The following is a 13,223-nucleotide window of genomic DNA, read 5'->3' as shown; positions in this document are numbered from 1 at the left end:
TTTCTTTTTAATTGCTGCAGTCAAACTTCTACATGTTGGATGAAAATAATTTGAACAGGCTATTATAAGTATCATTATGTGGCATGTTTGTGATACTGGAACATTTACAGGCCATTACGTGGATATAATTCTGAGTTCTGTGCACTGTAATAACTTAAAGATTCTCATTTTCACCTTTCCACCTATTCTAATATCTGATATGTGGTGCAATCTTTTGCTAGTTGTTTATTGAATATAGATTTGATGCAGAGTTTGTAAATGATCATAAATTGGAAGTTTGGAAAATTCTCAAAAACATTCCTAAAATTGCAGTATTCCTGTTAAAAGAGATGAGCTGCTTTCTCGGGTAGTATTTTCAAAGCTACCTTTTTGAGGCAATTATGTGAGTAAATATCAATGTTAAAGTTACTGATTTGCCAGTATATTTTGTCAAGATTGTCTACAGTCTACAGCACAATCACATGTCAGTGTGTGTCTGTTTACTTGTGTGAATCATCCATGAACTCATTGTAGATGATTTCATTGACACAGTGGCCTTAACAGAAACCTTGCTGATGAGTGATAATGCCTTTGCCCTAAGTGAAACTTCTACTATTTGGCTAAATCTTCTACCACTTGCCCCACTTAGAGGTGTAGTGCAGTCATTACCAAATCACCTTGCTTGTTCCCAACTTCTCAAATTTTCTTTTTTCTACTTCGCACCTATTATTTAAAATCTTAATTTTGCGTTGCTCACCCAGGTACCATGTCAGCTTTCTCACTCGGTGATGTCCACTGTTTCCCTTTTCACTGATCAAGTTCTCATCCTCAGTAATGTCAATCCATATCCCAGCTCATTTTATTGTCTGCACTTCTGAGTTTACTGCTGTCTTATGCTCCATTAATCCCACTCTCTATGTAAATTCCGTTACACATATTCATGGCTAACCCCTTGATCTTGCCAACTTATCTGACCTCATTACTTCTTTTGTGTCAGTCACAGTGCTATCAATGGACATATCCTTCCATCACTTTATAGCCACATCCTCTCCACCTCCCCCCCCCCCCCCCCCAAAACAAACGATCAATCCTTCAAAACCCATCCTGGAAAAGAATCTTCCTGTTTCCCTTGGAGCTACATTTTCAACATACCAACTATCAGACATTCGGCCTTCTATTCACCACAATGTTTCTGTGGTTACTGATTTGCTAAATCCTGCACTAACTTCAACCTTTTGATGCCCTATTCTCCATTCAAACCATTACACATTCTCAATTTTCATTCTCTTTTGTCCACTCCAAAGCAAGAATTCAGTACAGGAACAAGGATGTCCTGCTGCAATTATACAGAGCATTGGTGAGGCCGCATTCGGAATATTGTGTGCACTTTTAGTCCCTTTATCTGAGGAAAGATGCTCTTGCTATAGAGGGAGTGCAACGCAGGTTTACCAAATTGATTGGACTGACATATGAGGAAAGATTGAGTCGGTAAGGATCGTATTCACTGGAGATTAGAAGAATGATAGGTGATCTCATAGAAACCTCAAAATCTAAAACTGACTAGACAGGATAGACGCTGGAAGGATGTTCCTGATGTTGGGGGAGTCCAGAACCAGGGTTTATAGTTTAAGGGATAAACCATTTTGGACTGAGATGAGAAATTACTTCACCCAGAGAGTGGTGAGTCTGTGGAACTGACTACCATGCAAAGTGGTTGAAGCTAAAAAATTGTGCTTTCAAGAAGATATAGCTCTTGTGGCTAAAGGGATCAAGGGATAGCGGGGAAGGCAGGATGAGGGTATTGAGCTTAATAATCAGCTGTGATCATATTGAATGGTGGAACGGGCTGAAGGGGTTGAATGGATTACTGCTGCTCCTGTCTGCTTTGTGTGTGTCTCCACAGGATGGACATTTATGTGTGTTTAAAAATAAAAGCAATTTAGCCATTTATTATCAGGTCTGGCCTGCCTATGCATGGTACTATTGTGACAAAGTGTAGCGTCCCTACCTCTGGGCCCAAAAGGTTAGGGTCACATCCCACATGCCCCAGAGGTGTGTCATAACATGTCCGAATAGATTGATTAACAATAATTTTTAAGGTATTGTTGTAACACAGATCAAAGTACAAGTGCTGGCAATCTGAAATTTTTTAAAAGTGGTATATGTTGAAAGAATTCAGCAGGTCTGGCAGCATTTGTAGATAGAAACTGTTAATCTATTAGTTCACTAAGCTTTTACCTTTAATGGTACATTGACATACTATGTCTCATAAAGGTATATTAACTATGGGACATAAGATAAACTGGAGAGCTCCATTTCCACCTTAGTTCCAAAAGAAAATCACTACTTTGTTTCCAGAATTTTAACTGAACATCTCATTAATCGTGACTCTTGAAGAACAAATGTGTGGCTTTTTTTTTAAAACTTTCTGAACTACTATGTTCTCTTCATTACGCAGTAATGCTGAATTCAAAAGATAATTTCATTTTCTTGTAACCCTATTCCTTTCCATTCCTTTGCATATGTACACTATATTCACAGCACTAGACACAGAGGGATAGGGAAATTTAGGGAAGAAGCAGATGTGTAATATCTGTGTGCATCCTTTTCAGAAGTTTGATTGATATTGCAATTATTTCCATAGCCATTTTTAGTAACACATTTTGTTGGCATGAATATTTCTACTTAACAATGTTAGAGAAAATGCATTCATTTATTGAAATAGCTGTATCATACATTTAGTTTTGATATTTTTTTTAAAAAGAACAAAAGTTAAGACATAGCCTAGAGAAAGGTATACTGCAATTTCAAGAAACAATCCTTTTACCAGGAATCCTTATTCCAAAACATTGCATGAACAAAACCGTCTTGTTAACTGCATGAACTCTTAATAGTTCTTAACCTTACTCTTCTGGGAAATAACATTTGTGTTCAAGTGTTTGGGGGATCGATGCTATAGATACAAAAAGAAAGTTAGAAAATCATCTTGCTTTTCCTTTAAATACAAAAGATATGATCAAGGTAAAATCTCTAATTAAATGTCATAATTGCATGATTTTAGAGTTCATTCCTGTAACTGGATGTAAATATGTTAGTTTGCAGTAAATGCACTTAGAGTTAACATTTAGAAACATTAACCTCTTGGCTGTGAGGAGCTTTGACACCCTCTGCATGTTAGATTGCTCACCCTCAACATCTGCAGCTGATGTGAATAAAATCGAATGGCATCTAACTAGACCTTCAGTTTTTATTGACATGTCCCTCTCCTTTCACTGCAATTATTTTTGGCTTGTATTGCTTTATCTCTTGATGGAAATAAATCTAGTGTGTGGCCCTAGGTTGTTCCACCTAAACTTTTAGTTTTCCTTTATATAAACCTCAAGGTTAGAAAGTAATTTTTGCCAAACAGCTGAATACAATGTAGAGAGAAGTTAACAGTGTAGGTTCAATTCCCTCTCTGGCTGAGGTTGCCATAAAGGACTGTCCTTCTCAACATCTCCCCCTACCTGAGGCATGGTGACCTTCAGGTTAAACGACCACCAGTCATCCCTATGGTGACTTTGCTTTTATCCTACTGTTGTACAACCAGCCAGTCGCACTTTTACCTTTTTTTGACTAGTTTACATGAGAAGAATATTGTAAATCAAAAGTATTATACTGGTAGAAAAACTAACTTTTTTTTAGTCCAAAGTTAAGTTACCTTTGCTTGCTTATTGGCCGGATGTATGTAAAAGCTTTACTAAGAACTCGAGTGCACATTCAGATTAACCTTAACAAGAGTCGTTTGGTCAGAATACATGTTTTGTGTTTTGCATGCTATTTCTGTTTGCATCTTGTTGAGCCTTTTGGGGAAGATTGTCTCTTGCAATTTATCCTGTTGCTGCATGCTGCACTAATCTCTGTGTTAAAGCTGTGGAATTTTCTTGTTCCTCTTTATTCAGAGCATGCTGTCTAGATCGTTTAATTTCAATTATGCTGCTTTTAGCAGCATGCACTCTGGAAGCTGTAGGGAACTGCACGACAGCCAGGGCAACGTTGCCTTGAGTGTTGCAGACAGAAGGAATTCTGGAGTGCACATGTTCCGTGTGAGTACCAACAATGGGCTAGTTATCACGAATGAGTGTTGTAGTGAGTACTTGAGCAATCCTAGCTATGAGAACTTTTTTTTAATTCAATGTTAGTTTCAGGACACTGAACTAAACTTTTCCCACCTCTCTCTGCTTAGCTGTGAAAATGCTTTATCTGATCGTTTAAATTTGCAACTTTATGCTTTTGCAAATCTTAACACAATACACAGATAACTTTGATTTCAAAATGATAAATATTAATTGCATGTTATGGAAAAATTGTGATATTTTTGATTAAGTGTTTCTCCACCAGCTGCAATATGATTGCACTTCCTCTGCCTCTCTTATGAACATATGATTTACCTGTCTCACTCATGGCTGTTCTTCATATTTGAGTGTGAAAAAAGTGGCTGGGCTGACCATCCTTCAAGGGACGAACTCACTTGATTTCGACATGCATATATTTTCCAGCAGGAATCATTGACTAACAATTGTGAATGGAAAGTCTTGATTGATGTCCCCCATCTTCAACCAGAACTGAGACCTGTAGTAGGATCATTGCTGCTGTTCTGAAACAGTTTATCCAAGTGAGCAGTGATCAAACCTGATCTTTCCCAATGGCCAAAACTGAATTTTATTATAAGAAGAACTCTGTCTACTCTGAAATAGACAACAGATCTATTTTCCTTTCAGTAATATCCACCGTATTCACATTTTTAAATTTCAGCTTTCTTTTGAATGGCTATTTAGCCATTAAACTAAAATGTTATATTTTACTGTACAGTTATTTACTTCATAAAGATGTCTGAAAAAGCATGGATTCTAATTTTTTTAAGGAGCTCAAATTTAAATATGAAATAATCAATCTCAAAATCCAAACCAACGGATGTTCTCTGCTGCCAAACTATCTTTATGTATAATTTAGTGTTTTCCTACAATCATTGTAGCTTTGTGGCTGTAAAAATAACTGAGAGATTTTGTTCAGTGCTCGAGTCCAAAAAGCTTCGACCCCTGAGAGAGTTTTAGAACTAAACTTAGCTGTTAAAAGTGCCTTGTTAAATATAGATGTGGCTTGTGACATTGTGCAAATTTGCATCCCTAATATTAGCAAATAATTTTTCCAGTATTTTGCAATGACTTGACAGCCACTTAGTTCTGATTTTTTTGGAGGTCATTTCATATTAATAGAGTGTGCCTTTCACATGGATGCCACAGGAGCATATTTCCAAAGGGTAGAGCTTACTTAAGAATCATAAAGCAACCTGTAGGTACAAAAGACAATTACAGACAACTACAGAAATCTTCCTTAACATCTCACTTTTGTTCTTTACAGGTGCCACTTTGAAGTAAACACATTTAGGCAATTTAGATTTTCCCACAAGAACTGATGCATAACTGGGGACCCAGCAAATCTCCCTACCCCAGGGCTCCAGTGGAATTCTTGACTCTGGGACCCAATGGGTGGTCTCAATGCCCTTGCCCACCCACCACCAACATACCCCTGGGCCCCAATAAACCTGTCTCTTCCCCACTCCACCCCAACCCTATCGAATCCTAGCGAGTTTCTGTCTTCCCGCATGGCCCAGTACCTTCAGATGAATGGGTCCTTGTGAATCTGTTACCTGGAATGTAGAAACACTGAGCAAGGTGGAAATGAAGTGGCAAGTGGTTTGGGAGACACTGGTGGTTATGTGATCACAGAGATTGTCAGGCGTAATGTACTAGTGAACGTTGTGACATTTAAAAGGATATATCCTACCTTCTACGTTGTCAACCTTGTAACAAAAATATTTTCAAATGACTCATATTAAGCAAAGTATTACTGTGTGATAGTTCGAGTTCCTTTGAATTTCTTGATCTTAGCATGTGGATGCTTCAGTGTTCATTGTTTTCTGAGATCATTTGATTAACAAAGACTTTTGAATTGTCTTTTTTTATGGCCAAAGCTGCAGGCTTTTTCACATTTTATTCATAAATATGGAATATCTTTATGTATTGAAAACATACAATTTGTAAACTTTTCCATATATCGAACATAACAGTATAGGAATAGGCCCTTCGGCCCACAAAGTTTTTGCCAATCATTCTAAACTAATCCTGTCTGCCTGCACATGGTCTTGTCCCATTCTTGGCTCTTTGTCAATGCACTTTGCGTCAATTCAGTTCAAGATTATTTTGACAAATATATGTATTTTAAATGGACCACTTATTCTGCCAATGTTTATGTTGCTGGTTTCGTTTTTGTCAAAGTAATTAAATTATGCTCCTGAAGTCTTGATTTATACACAGAAAATTATTCAACTCACTAACCAAAAGGTTTCTATTCTATTGGTGAGGGTGTGTTTGTGCGTGTTCATTTTTTTTAACCTTTTCAATTGACACACTGGTTACAATAGGAGCAAACTTTGATTTTATCAACCATAAGCTGTAAGCATTTTCTTTGAATAAAATTTTGAAGTAATTAAAAAAAAACCTCCAGTCATTTTAATCAGTTCTTTAGGATTAACTGGTTTTATGTTTTCACATTTTCAAAATAGTACCCATCACAAGGTAACAGTATCGGAGACCCAAGTCAAGATGATGTCTTCAGTGTTGGACAACAGAATTACTCAACTAGCACACATGTTGTGAAGGATATTCCGCCAGACAGTGTGAGAAAAGTAAGTGTTCTACAACTGATCAACCATAAGAGTATTTTAGAACAATTCAACAGAAGGTTACAACCTTTTTCAGTGTTACATTGTATATATTTTTCTTGCTGTTCCCTAGCTTACAATTTTGTTCATTTCGTAAAAATGTTCAAAAATATATCTAAATATTTCGTAAGCCGTATAATGTTATCATCAGTGATAGCATTGGTATTGTGCCCTATTTTACATCACGAATTAGATCAAAAAGGATAGGGAGTCTCAGCCTTGTTCCAAGTGTCAGCCAGAAATATTGAACTGTGAAACAACAGTGAAAGCAGGAATTTCAACTTAATTCAAAATAAACTTATGAACATTGTTTTAACTTGTAATTAGTATGCTTTTTAATTAAATTCATTCATTCCTGAATGAGTTGCAATCTTTCCTTCTTGTGATTAATATTGGTCAATCAGAATTACTAAAAGGTACAATTACATTCTTTAATCAGGTCCATGTTTTGATTTGAAGCTCTTATTACAATGCTAGTGCTGCAGTCATATGTTGCCAAGTTAAGTTGCCAGAAATTTATTATTCTCAGAGCTACTCACCACTAAAATGTCACTAAACTTGCAACTGGCAGTATACTGAAGCTCTGCATTTCTCTTCATCCTTGTATATTTGTATACTTGGATATTTAGGGCATATGCAGTAACTGTAGACATCAGTGTTGCTTATCTTTTGGTTGATGTGAACTGTACATGCTGTGCATTTCAGTTCTGATCAATTTGAAAAGAATGTGATTGCAAAATATGTAGACTACAATGGTAATTTCACACGCACAGTATAACAGCTGTCAGTCCGAACCAATGCCATGATTGGAGTTTAAGCCTTGATCCAAGATTCAGCCAAAAAAGTTGAAATATGAAGCAACAGTGAAAGTAGGAACTCCTCCTTAATTGAAAATTAACCGATGAACATGGTTTTAACTTTTAATTAGTATTCTTTTTAATTAAATATATATGTTCTTTGTACCAATCAAATAGCTCAAGTAGTTTATCACAGGTTTCAAAAAATAAGTTTCACTTGTTCTCTGGATGTGGCATCGTTGACTTGGATGCAGTTTAATTGTTTTGAGAAGGTCATGGTGAACTTTTGTTTTAGTTTGCTTGTGGGATGTGGGCGTTACAAGTTGGGCCACCATTTTATTGCCCGTCTCTAGCAGCCCTTTGAGAACGTGGTGGTGAGCTGCCTTCTTGAACCGCTGCAGTCCATGTGCTGTAATCAGACCTACAATGTCATTTAAGAAGGGAATTCTGTGATTTTGACCAAGTGATAGTGAAAAAACAATGACATACTTCCAAGTTAGGATGATGAGTGGCTTGGAGGCAAACTTGGTGGTGGTGTTCCCATGTAACTACTGCCCTTGTCCTTCTAGGTGGTAGTGGTTGTGAGTTTGAAAGGTGTTGACTCAGGATCTTGGGCAGATTTTTGAAGTGTATCTTGTAGGTAGTACACAATGTTGCAAATGTGCATTGGTGGTGGAGGAGGTGGATGTTTGTCGATGAAGTGCCAATCAAGTGAGCTGCTTTGTCCTGGATCGTGTCAAGCTGCTTGAATGTTGTTAGAACTGCACTCATTCAGGCATGTAGGGTACATTCCATCACACTCCTGACTTGTGCCTTGTAGATGGTGGACAGGCTTTAGATAACCAGGAGGCGTGTTACTTGCTGCAGTATTCTTTAGTTTCTGACCTGCTGTGTGTAGCCACTGCGTTTATATGGTGAGTCCAGCCCCCAGGCTACAATTGATAACAGCGATGTCACTGATGATAATGCATTGAATGTCACAGAGCAGTGGTTAGATGGTCATTGCCAGGCATTTGTTACTTGCCGCTTGTCAGCCCAAGCTTGGATATTGTCTTGTTGCATTTGAACATGGACTGCTTCAGTATCTGAATAGTGCTGAACATTATGCAATCATTGACAAACATCCCCATGTCTGACCTTATGATGAATGGGAGGTTGTAATGAAGCAGTTGAAGATGGTTGGGCATCAGACACTACCCTGAGGAACTCCTGCAGAAATGTCCTTGGAGCTGACAACCACGACCATATTCCTGTGTGCCAGGTATGACTGCAATCAGAGAAGAGTTTTCCATTGATTCCAATTTTGCTAGGGCTCCTTGATGCCAAATGAGCCTTAGTGTCAAGGCTGTCACTCTTTCTTTGGAAATTCGGCTTTTTTGTCCATGCTTGAACCAAGGCTGTAATGAGATCAGGAGCTGAGTGGCCCTGGCGGAACCCAAAATGGACATCAGTAAGCAGGTTATTGCTGAGCAGGTACTGCTTGATAGCACTATTGATGGCATCTTCCATCACTTTACTGATGGTATGGTAATTGGCCAGGTTAAATTTGTCCCGCTTTGAGTACAGGACATATCTGGGCAATTTTCCACATTGTTGGTCGATGCCAGTGTTGTACCTGTATTGGAAGAGCTTAGCTTGGAATGAGGCAGGTTCTGGAGCACAAGTCTTCAGTACTATTGCCGGAATGTTGTCAGGGCCCGTAGCCTTTGCAGTATCCAGTGTTTCCAACTGTTTCTTGTGGAATGAATGGAATTGGCTGAAGACTGGCATCTGTGATGCTTCGGACCTCTGGAGGAGGCTGAGATGGATTATCCACACAGCATTTCTGGCTGAAGATTGTTGCAATTGCTTTTGCATTAATGTGCTAGACTCTCCATCATTGAAGATAAGGATATTTGTGAAGCTTAGATCTCACCCTTTGGTTGTGGGATTGCTTAGCTCTGGCTCTCACTTGCTGCTTATGCTGTTTTACATGTAAGTAGTCTTGTTTGGTAGCTTCACCAGGTTGACATCTTATTTTGAGGTATGCCTGGTACAGCTCCTGGCATGCCCACCTCCATTCTGCATTGAATCGGGGTTGATCCCATAACTTGGTTGAATGAGTTTAAGGTTTTAGCAAAGATTTGTAGCTCTGGTTGTGGGTGATGTTGTTGACTTGCTCGCCAAGCTGGCTTGTTTTCATTCATCAATGAAAACAAGCCAGTTTGGCAAGCGAGTCAACAACCTCATTGGTTGAGTGAGGGATATACTGGGCCATGAGGTTATAGATTGTGCTGAAGTATAATTTGCTGTTGTTAATGGCCCAGAGCACCTCATGGATGTCTAGTCTTGAGTTGCTAGATCTGTTTGAAGTCTGTCCCATTTAGTACAGTACTAGTGCCACACAACACAATGGAGGTCACTCTCAGTATGAAGGTAGGACTTGGTCTCCACGAGGGCTGTGTGATGGTCGCTCTTACCAATATTGTCATGGAGCATCTGCAGCCAGCAGATTGGTAAGGTTGATGTCAAGTATGTTTTTCCCTCTTCTGGGCTCAATCTGTAGTGTTGTTGCTGGGCCACTCTTGGTGGTTGACATCAAAATCCCCCACCTAATGTACACTTTGCACCCTTGGCACACTCAGTGCTTCCTCCAAGTGTTATTCAATATGGAGAGGTATTGATTCTTCAACTGAGGGAAGATGGTATATGTTAATCAGCAGAAGCTTTCCTTGTCCATGTTTGACCTGAAACCATGAGACGTTTTGGTGACTGGAGTCAATGTTTTAGGACTCCTAGGGCAATTCACTCCTGACTGTATAGCACTGTGCCTCCACCACGTCAGCTGGATCTGTCCTGTGGGTGAGTCAAGACATATCCAGGGATGGTGATGGTACTGCCTGGGGCATTGTCTGTGAGGATAACTATGTCAGGCTGTTGCTTGACTAATCTGTGAGACAGCTCTCTCAATTTTGGCACTACCCCCCCAATATCTTTATTAGGAGGACTTCGCAAGGTTGGCAGGGCTGTTTCTGCTGTTGTATTTTCCAGCGCCTAAGTCTGACATTTGGTCAGTCTGGTTTCATTTCTTTGTTGAAACGTTGTAGTGATTGATACAACTGAGTGGTTTACTAGTCCATTTCAGAGGGTGGTTAAGAGTCAACAACATTTGTGTGTATCTGAAGTCGCATGTAGACCAGATCAGGTGAGGATGGCAGATTTCCTTCACTGAGGGACATTTTGAAATATTGTAGGTCTTGATGTGCTGTGACTTGGAAGTAAACTGGGAAGTAATGGTGACCTGACAGCATTGTTGCTCTTGACCTTGACCTAGACCTAGCAATCGCAGCGTGAACTGCTACTGAACTAATGAGCTACAGCATTGCATGCTGCAGGTTGTAAATTCTGTCACATCGTGTACTAACGGTGAAGGCTATATATGTTCACCTCATCGACTTTCTGTCACTGGACTATTGCTATGTCCTGGATTGTTTGAACTGGAGAGTTGCAGCTGTACCTCTTCAGGCTTGTAGTGACTACTCCTTCAGATTTGTCAATAGTGGATAAACATGGAGTGATTAGGAAGCGAGCCATTTTTCACAGAGTAGCCAGCTTTTACCGAAATGTGGCGTTGACGTGGTTGGATCTGATTCAACTCTTGGTCAGTAGTGACTGCCAAGATTTTGATGGTGGAATTTGCGTACTTACAGTACCTAAAGCTCCCAGAGAGATGATAGACCTTTCTCTTTTTAAGGTGATGATTACTCAGCACATATTTGGTATATCACCTGCTACTTTTCAGCCCAAGCAGATTGTGATTCAGTTGTGTTCCTTCATTATTGAAGCAGTCATGAATAGAGCTGAACACTGGAATATGTACATATGGTCTAATTGTTGACCCCATGGTGGAGGGAAGTTAATTAATGAAGCAGCTGAAGTTGGTTGGACTAAGGATGCATTTCTGAGGAACTCTAGAAGTGTTGTCCAATGGCTATTGTTGATGCCCTGTAATAACCACATCTGACTCTGCATTAGCTACAATTCCACTGAATGGAAGGCTTTCCTTTTAACTCACATTGACTTCAGTTATATTCATTCCATAGCTCAATAAATAAATTAGAAGAGCTGGTACTCTTTTCTGTTCAGTGACATTCAGCTCGTGTATGTATCTGAATCAAAATGAATCTGCTTGGACAACAAAACTCTGGTGCACAATTATTAAATAAACTAATCAAACTCAAAAGAGGTGAAAACCCCAGGACCAGATGGACTGCATTCAATTATTTTAAGAAACTAGGAAAGCGATAGCAGACATGTTACTAGAACTATTTAATTTTTCATTAGGAAAAGATATGGTATCTAAGTACTGGTTGATTGCTAACATAATTCTTATATTTAAGAAATGGAACAGAACATACCCAGGAAATTGCAGCCCAGTCACCTTAAAATAAGTGGAAGCAAGAATAATAGAATTGCAATTAATAGTGTATTAAAGAATGTCAAGAAAAATATATATTATAATGAATAGTCAGTACAGTTTTCAAAGGGTAAGTTCTTTTTGATCAACCTTATTCACTTTTCTCAGGAAGTAACAAAGAACATTCAGTGTCAATGTAGTTGATGTAACGTGTCTGGATTTTCAAAAGGCCTTCAGTGAGGAGTCCCATGACAGATTAATAAGCAAGGCCAGGGAATGTGGATTTAGGAGAGAGCATAGATTGTTAATTGACTTCAAGACAAAAAATAGAGGATGGAAATGCCAAGTCCCTATTTAAAGTGGCAGCAGGTGGGAAGCCTGTTTCACATTGTACAGTGTTGAGGCCACTGCTGTTCACAATTTATGTTCGTGGCTTGGACTTCGTAATCAACAACAACATTTCTAGTTTTGCAGGTCTTGCTAAGTTTAGGCTTGGAAGTGTGGAAAGTAGTCAGTCCTGAGGAGGACTGCAATACTTTATATGAGAATGTTATTAAACCTAGAGAATGGGCAAATATTGGCAAATGAAGTTTAACATGAATGAGTATGAAAGTAGAACATGGAAGCAACTGGCGTCTGGCCAGGATGGGAGTCCCCAGCCGTGCTGTCAGATCCTGCGTGTATCAGCTGGCAGGAGTATTCACAGACATCTTTAACTTCTCCTTACTACGATCTAAGTCCCCACCTGCTTCAAGAAGATCACCATCATCCTGGTACCAAAGAAAACTCATGCAGCATGCCTCAATGACACAACGCCCTGTGGCTCTGACCTCTCATAATTATGAAGTGCTTTGAGGAGTTAGTCATGGCTCCTATCAACTCTACCCTCCTAACTTGCCTTGATCGCTTGCAATTTGCGTACCGTCACAACAGGTCTATGGCAGACACCATCTTCATGGCCCTACACTCATCCCCAGAACATCTGGATAACATGGATACCTACATCAGGCTTCTAATTACTGACTACATCTATGCATTCACCATTATAATTCTAATCTCCGAACTCTGAGACCGAGGTCTGTGCTCCACTCTCTGCAACTGGGCACTCAACTTTCTGACCCACAGACTGTAACCAGTGAGAATAACCAACAACACCACCTCCAAGACAGTCTGCATCATTGGCACCCCATAAGGCTGCGTACTCAGCCCTTGACTGTACCTCCTGTACACTCATGACTGTGTAGCCAAATTTCATCCTAACTCCATCTACAAGTCTGCTAACGGCACC

General features: G+C 39.3%; 1 protein-coding gene across 5 annotated transcripts in view; it reads left to right on the top strand.

Annotated features, from left to right (window-relative positions):
- erbin (erbb2 interacting protein) overlaps window positions 1–13,223 on the top strand; it is a 61,234-nt gene that overhangs the window by 35,793 nt on the left and 12,218 nt on the right. For 2 of the 5 annotated variants that reach the window (XM_048595232.1, XM_020532428.2), the window contains exons 14-15: window positions 3,921–4,064; window positions 6,584–6,706. In XM_048595232.1, coding sequence (XP_048451189.1) covers window positions 3,921–4,064; window positions 6,584–6,706 — 267 coding nt within the window. Of the gene's footprint in view, window positions 1–3,920; window positions 4,065–4,359; window positions 4,689–6,583; window positions 6,707–13,223 lie in introns of those variants that run through there. The other 3 variants (XM_048595234.1, XM_020532429.2, XM_048595235.1) reach the window with 2 other exon arrangements.

Source organism: Rhincodon typus, chromosome 3 (genome assembly GCF_021869965.1).
Source record: "Rhincodon typus isolate 14 chromosome 3, sRhiTyp1.1, whole genome shotgun sequence".
NCBI lineage: Eukaryota > Metazoa > Chordata > Chondrichthyes > Orectolobiformes > Rhincodontidae > Rhincodon > Rhincodon typus.
This window is presented reverse-complemented; position numbering and strand designations above follow the sequence as displayed.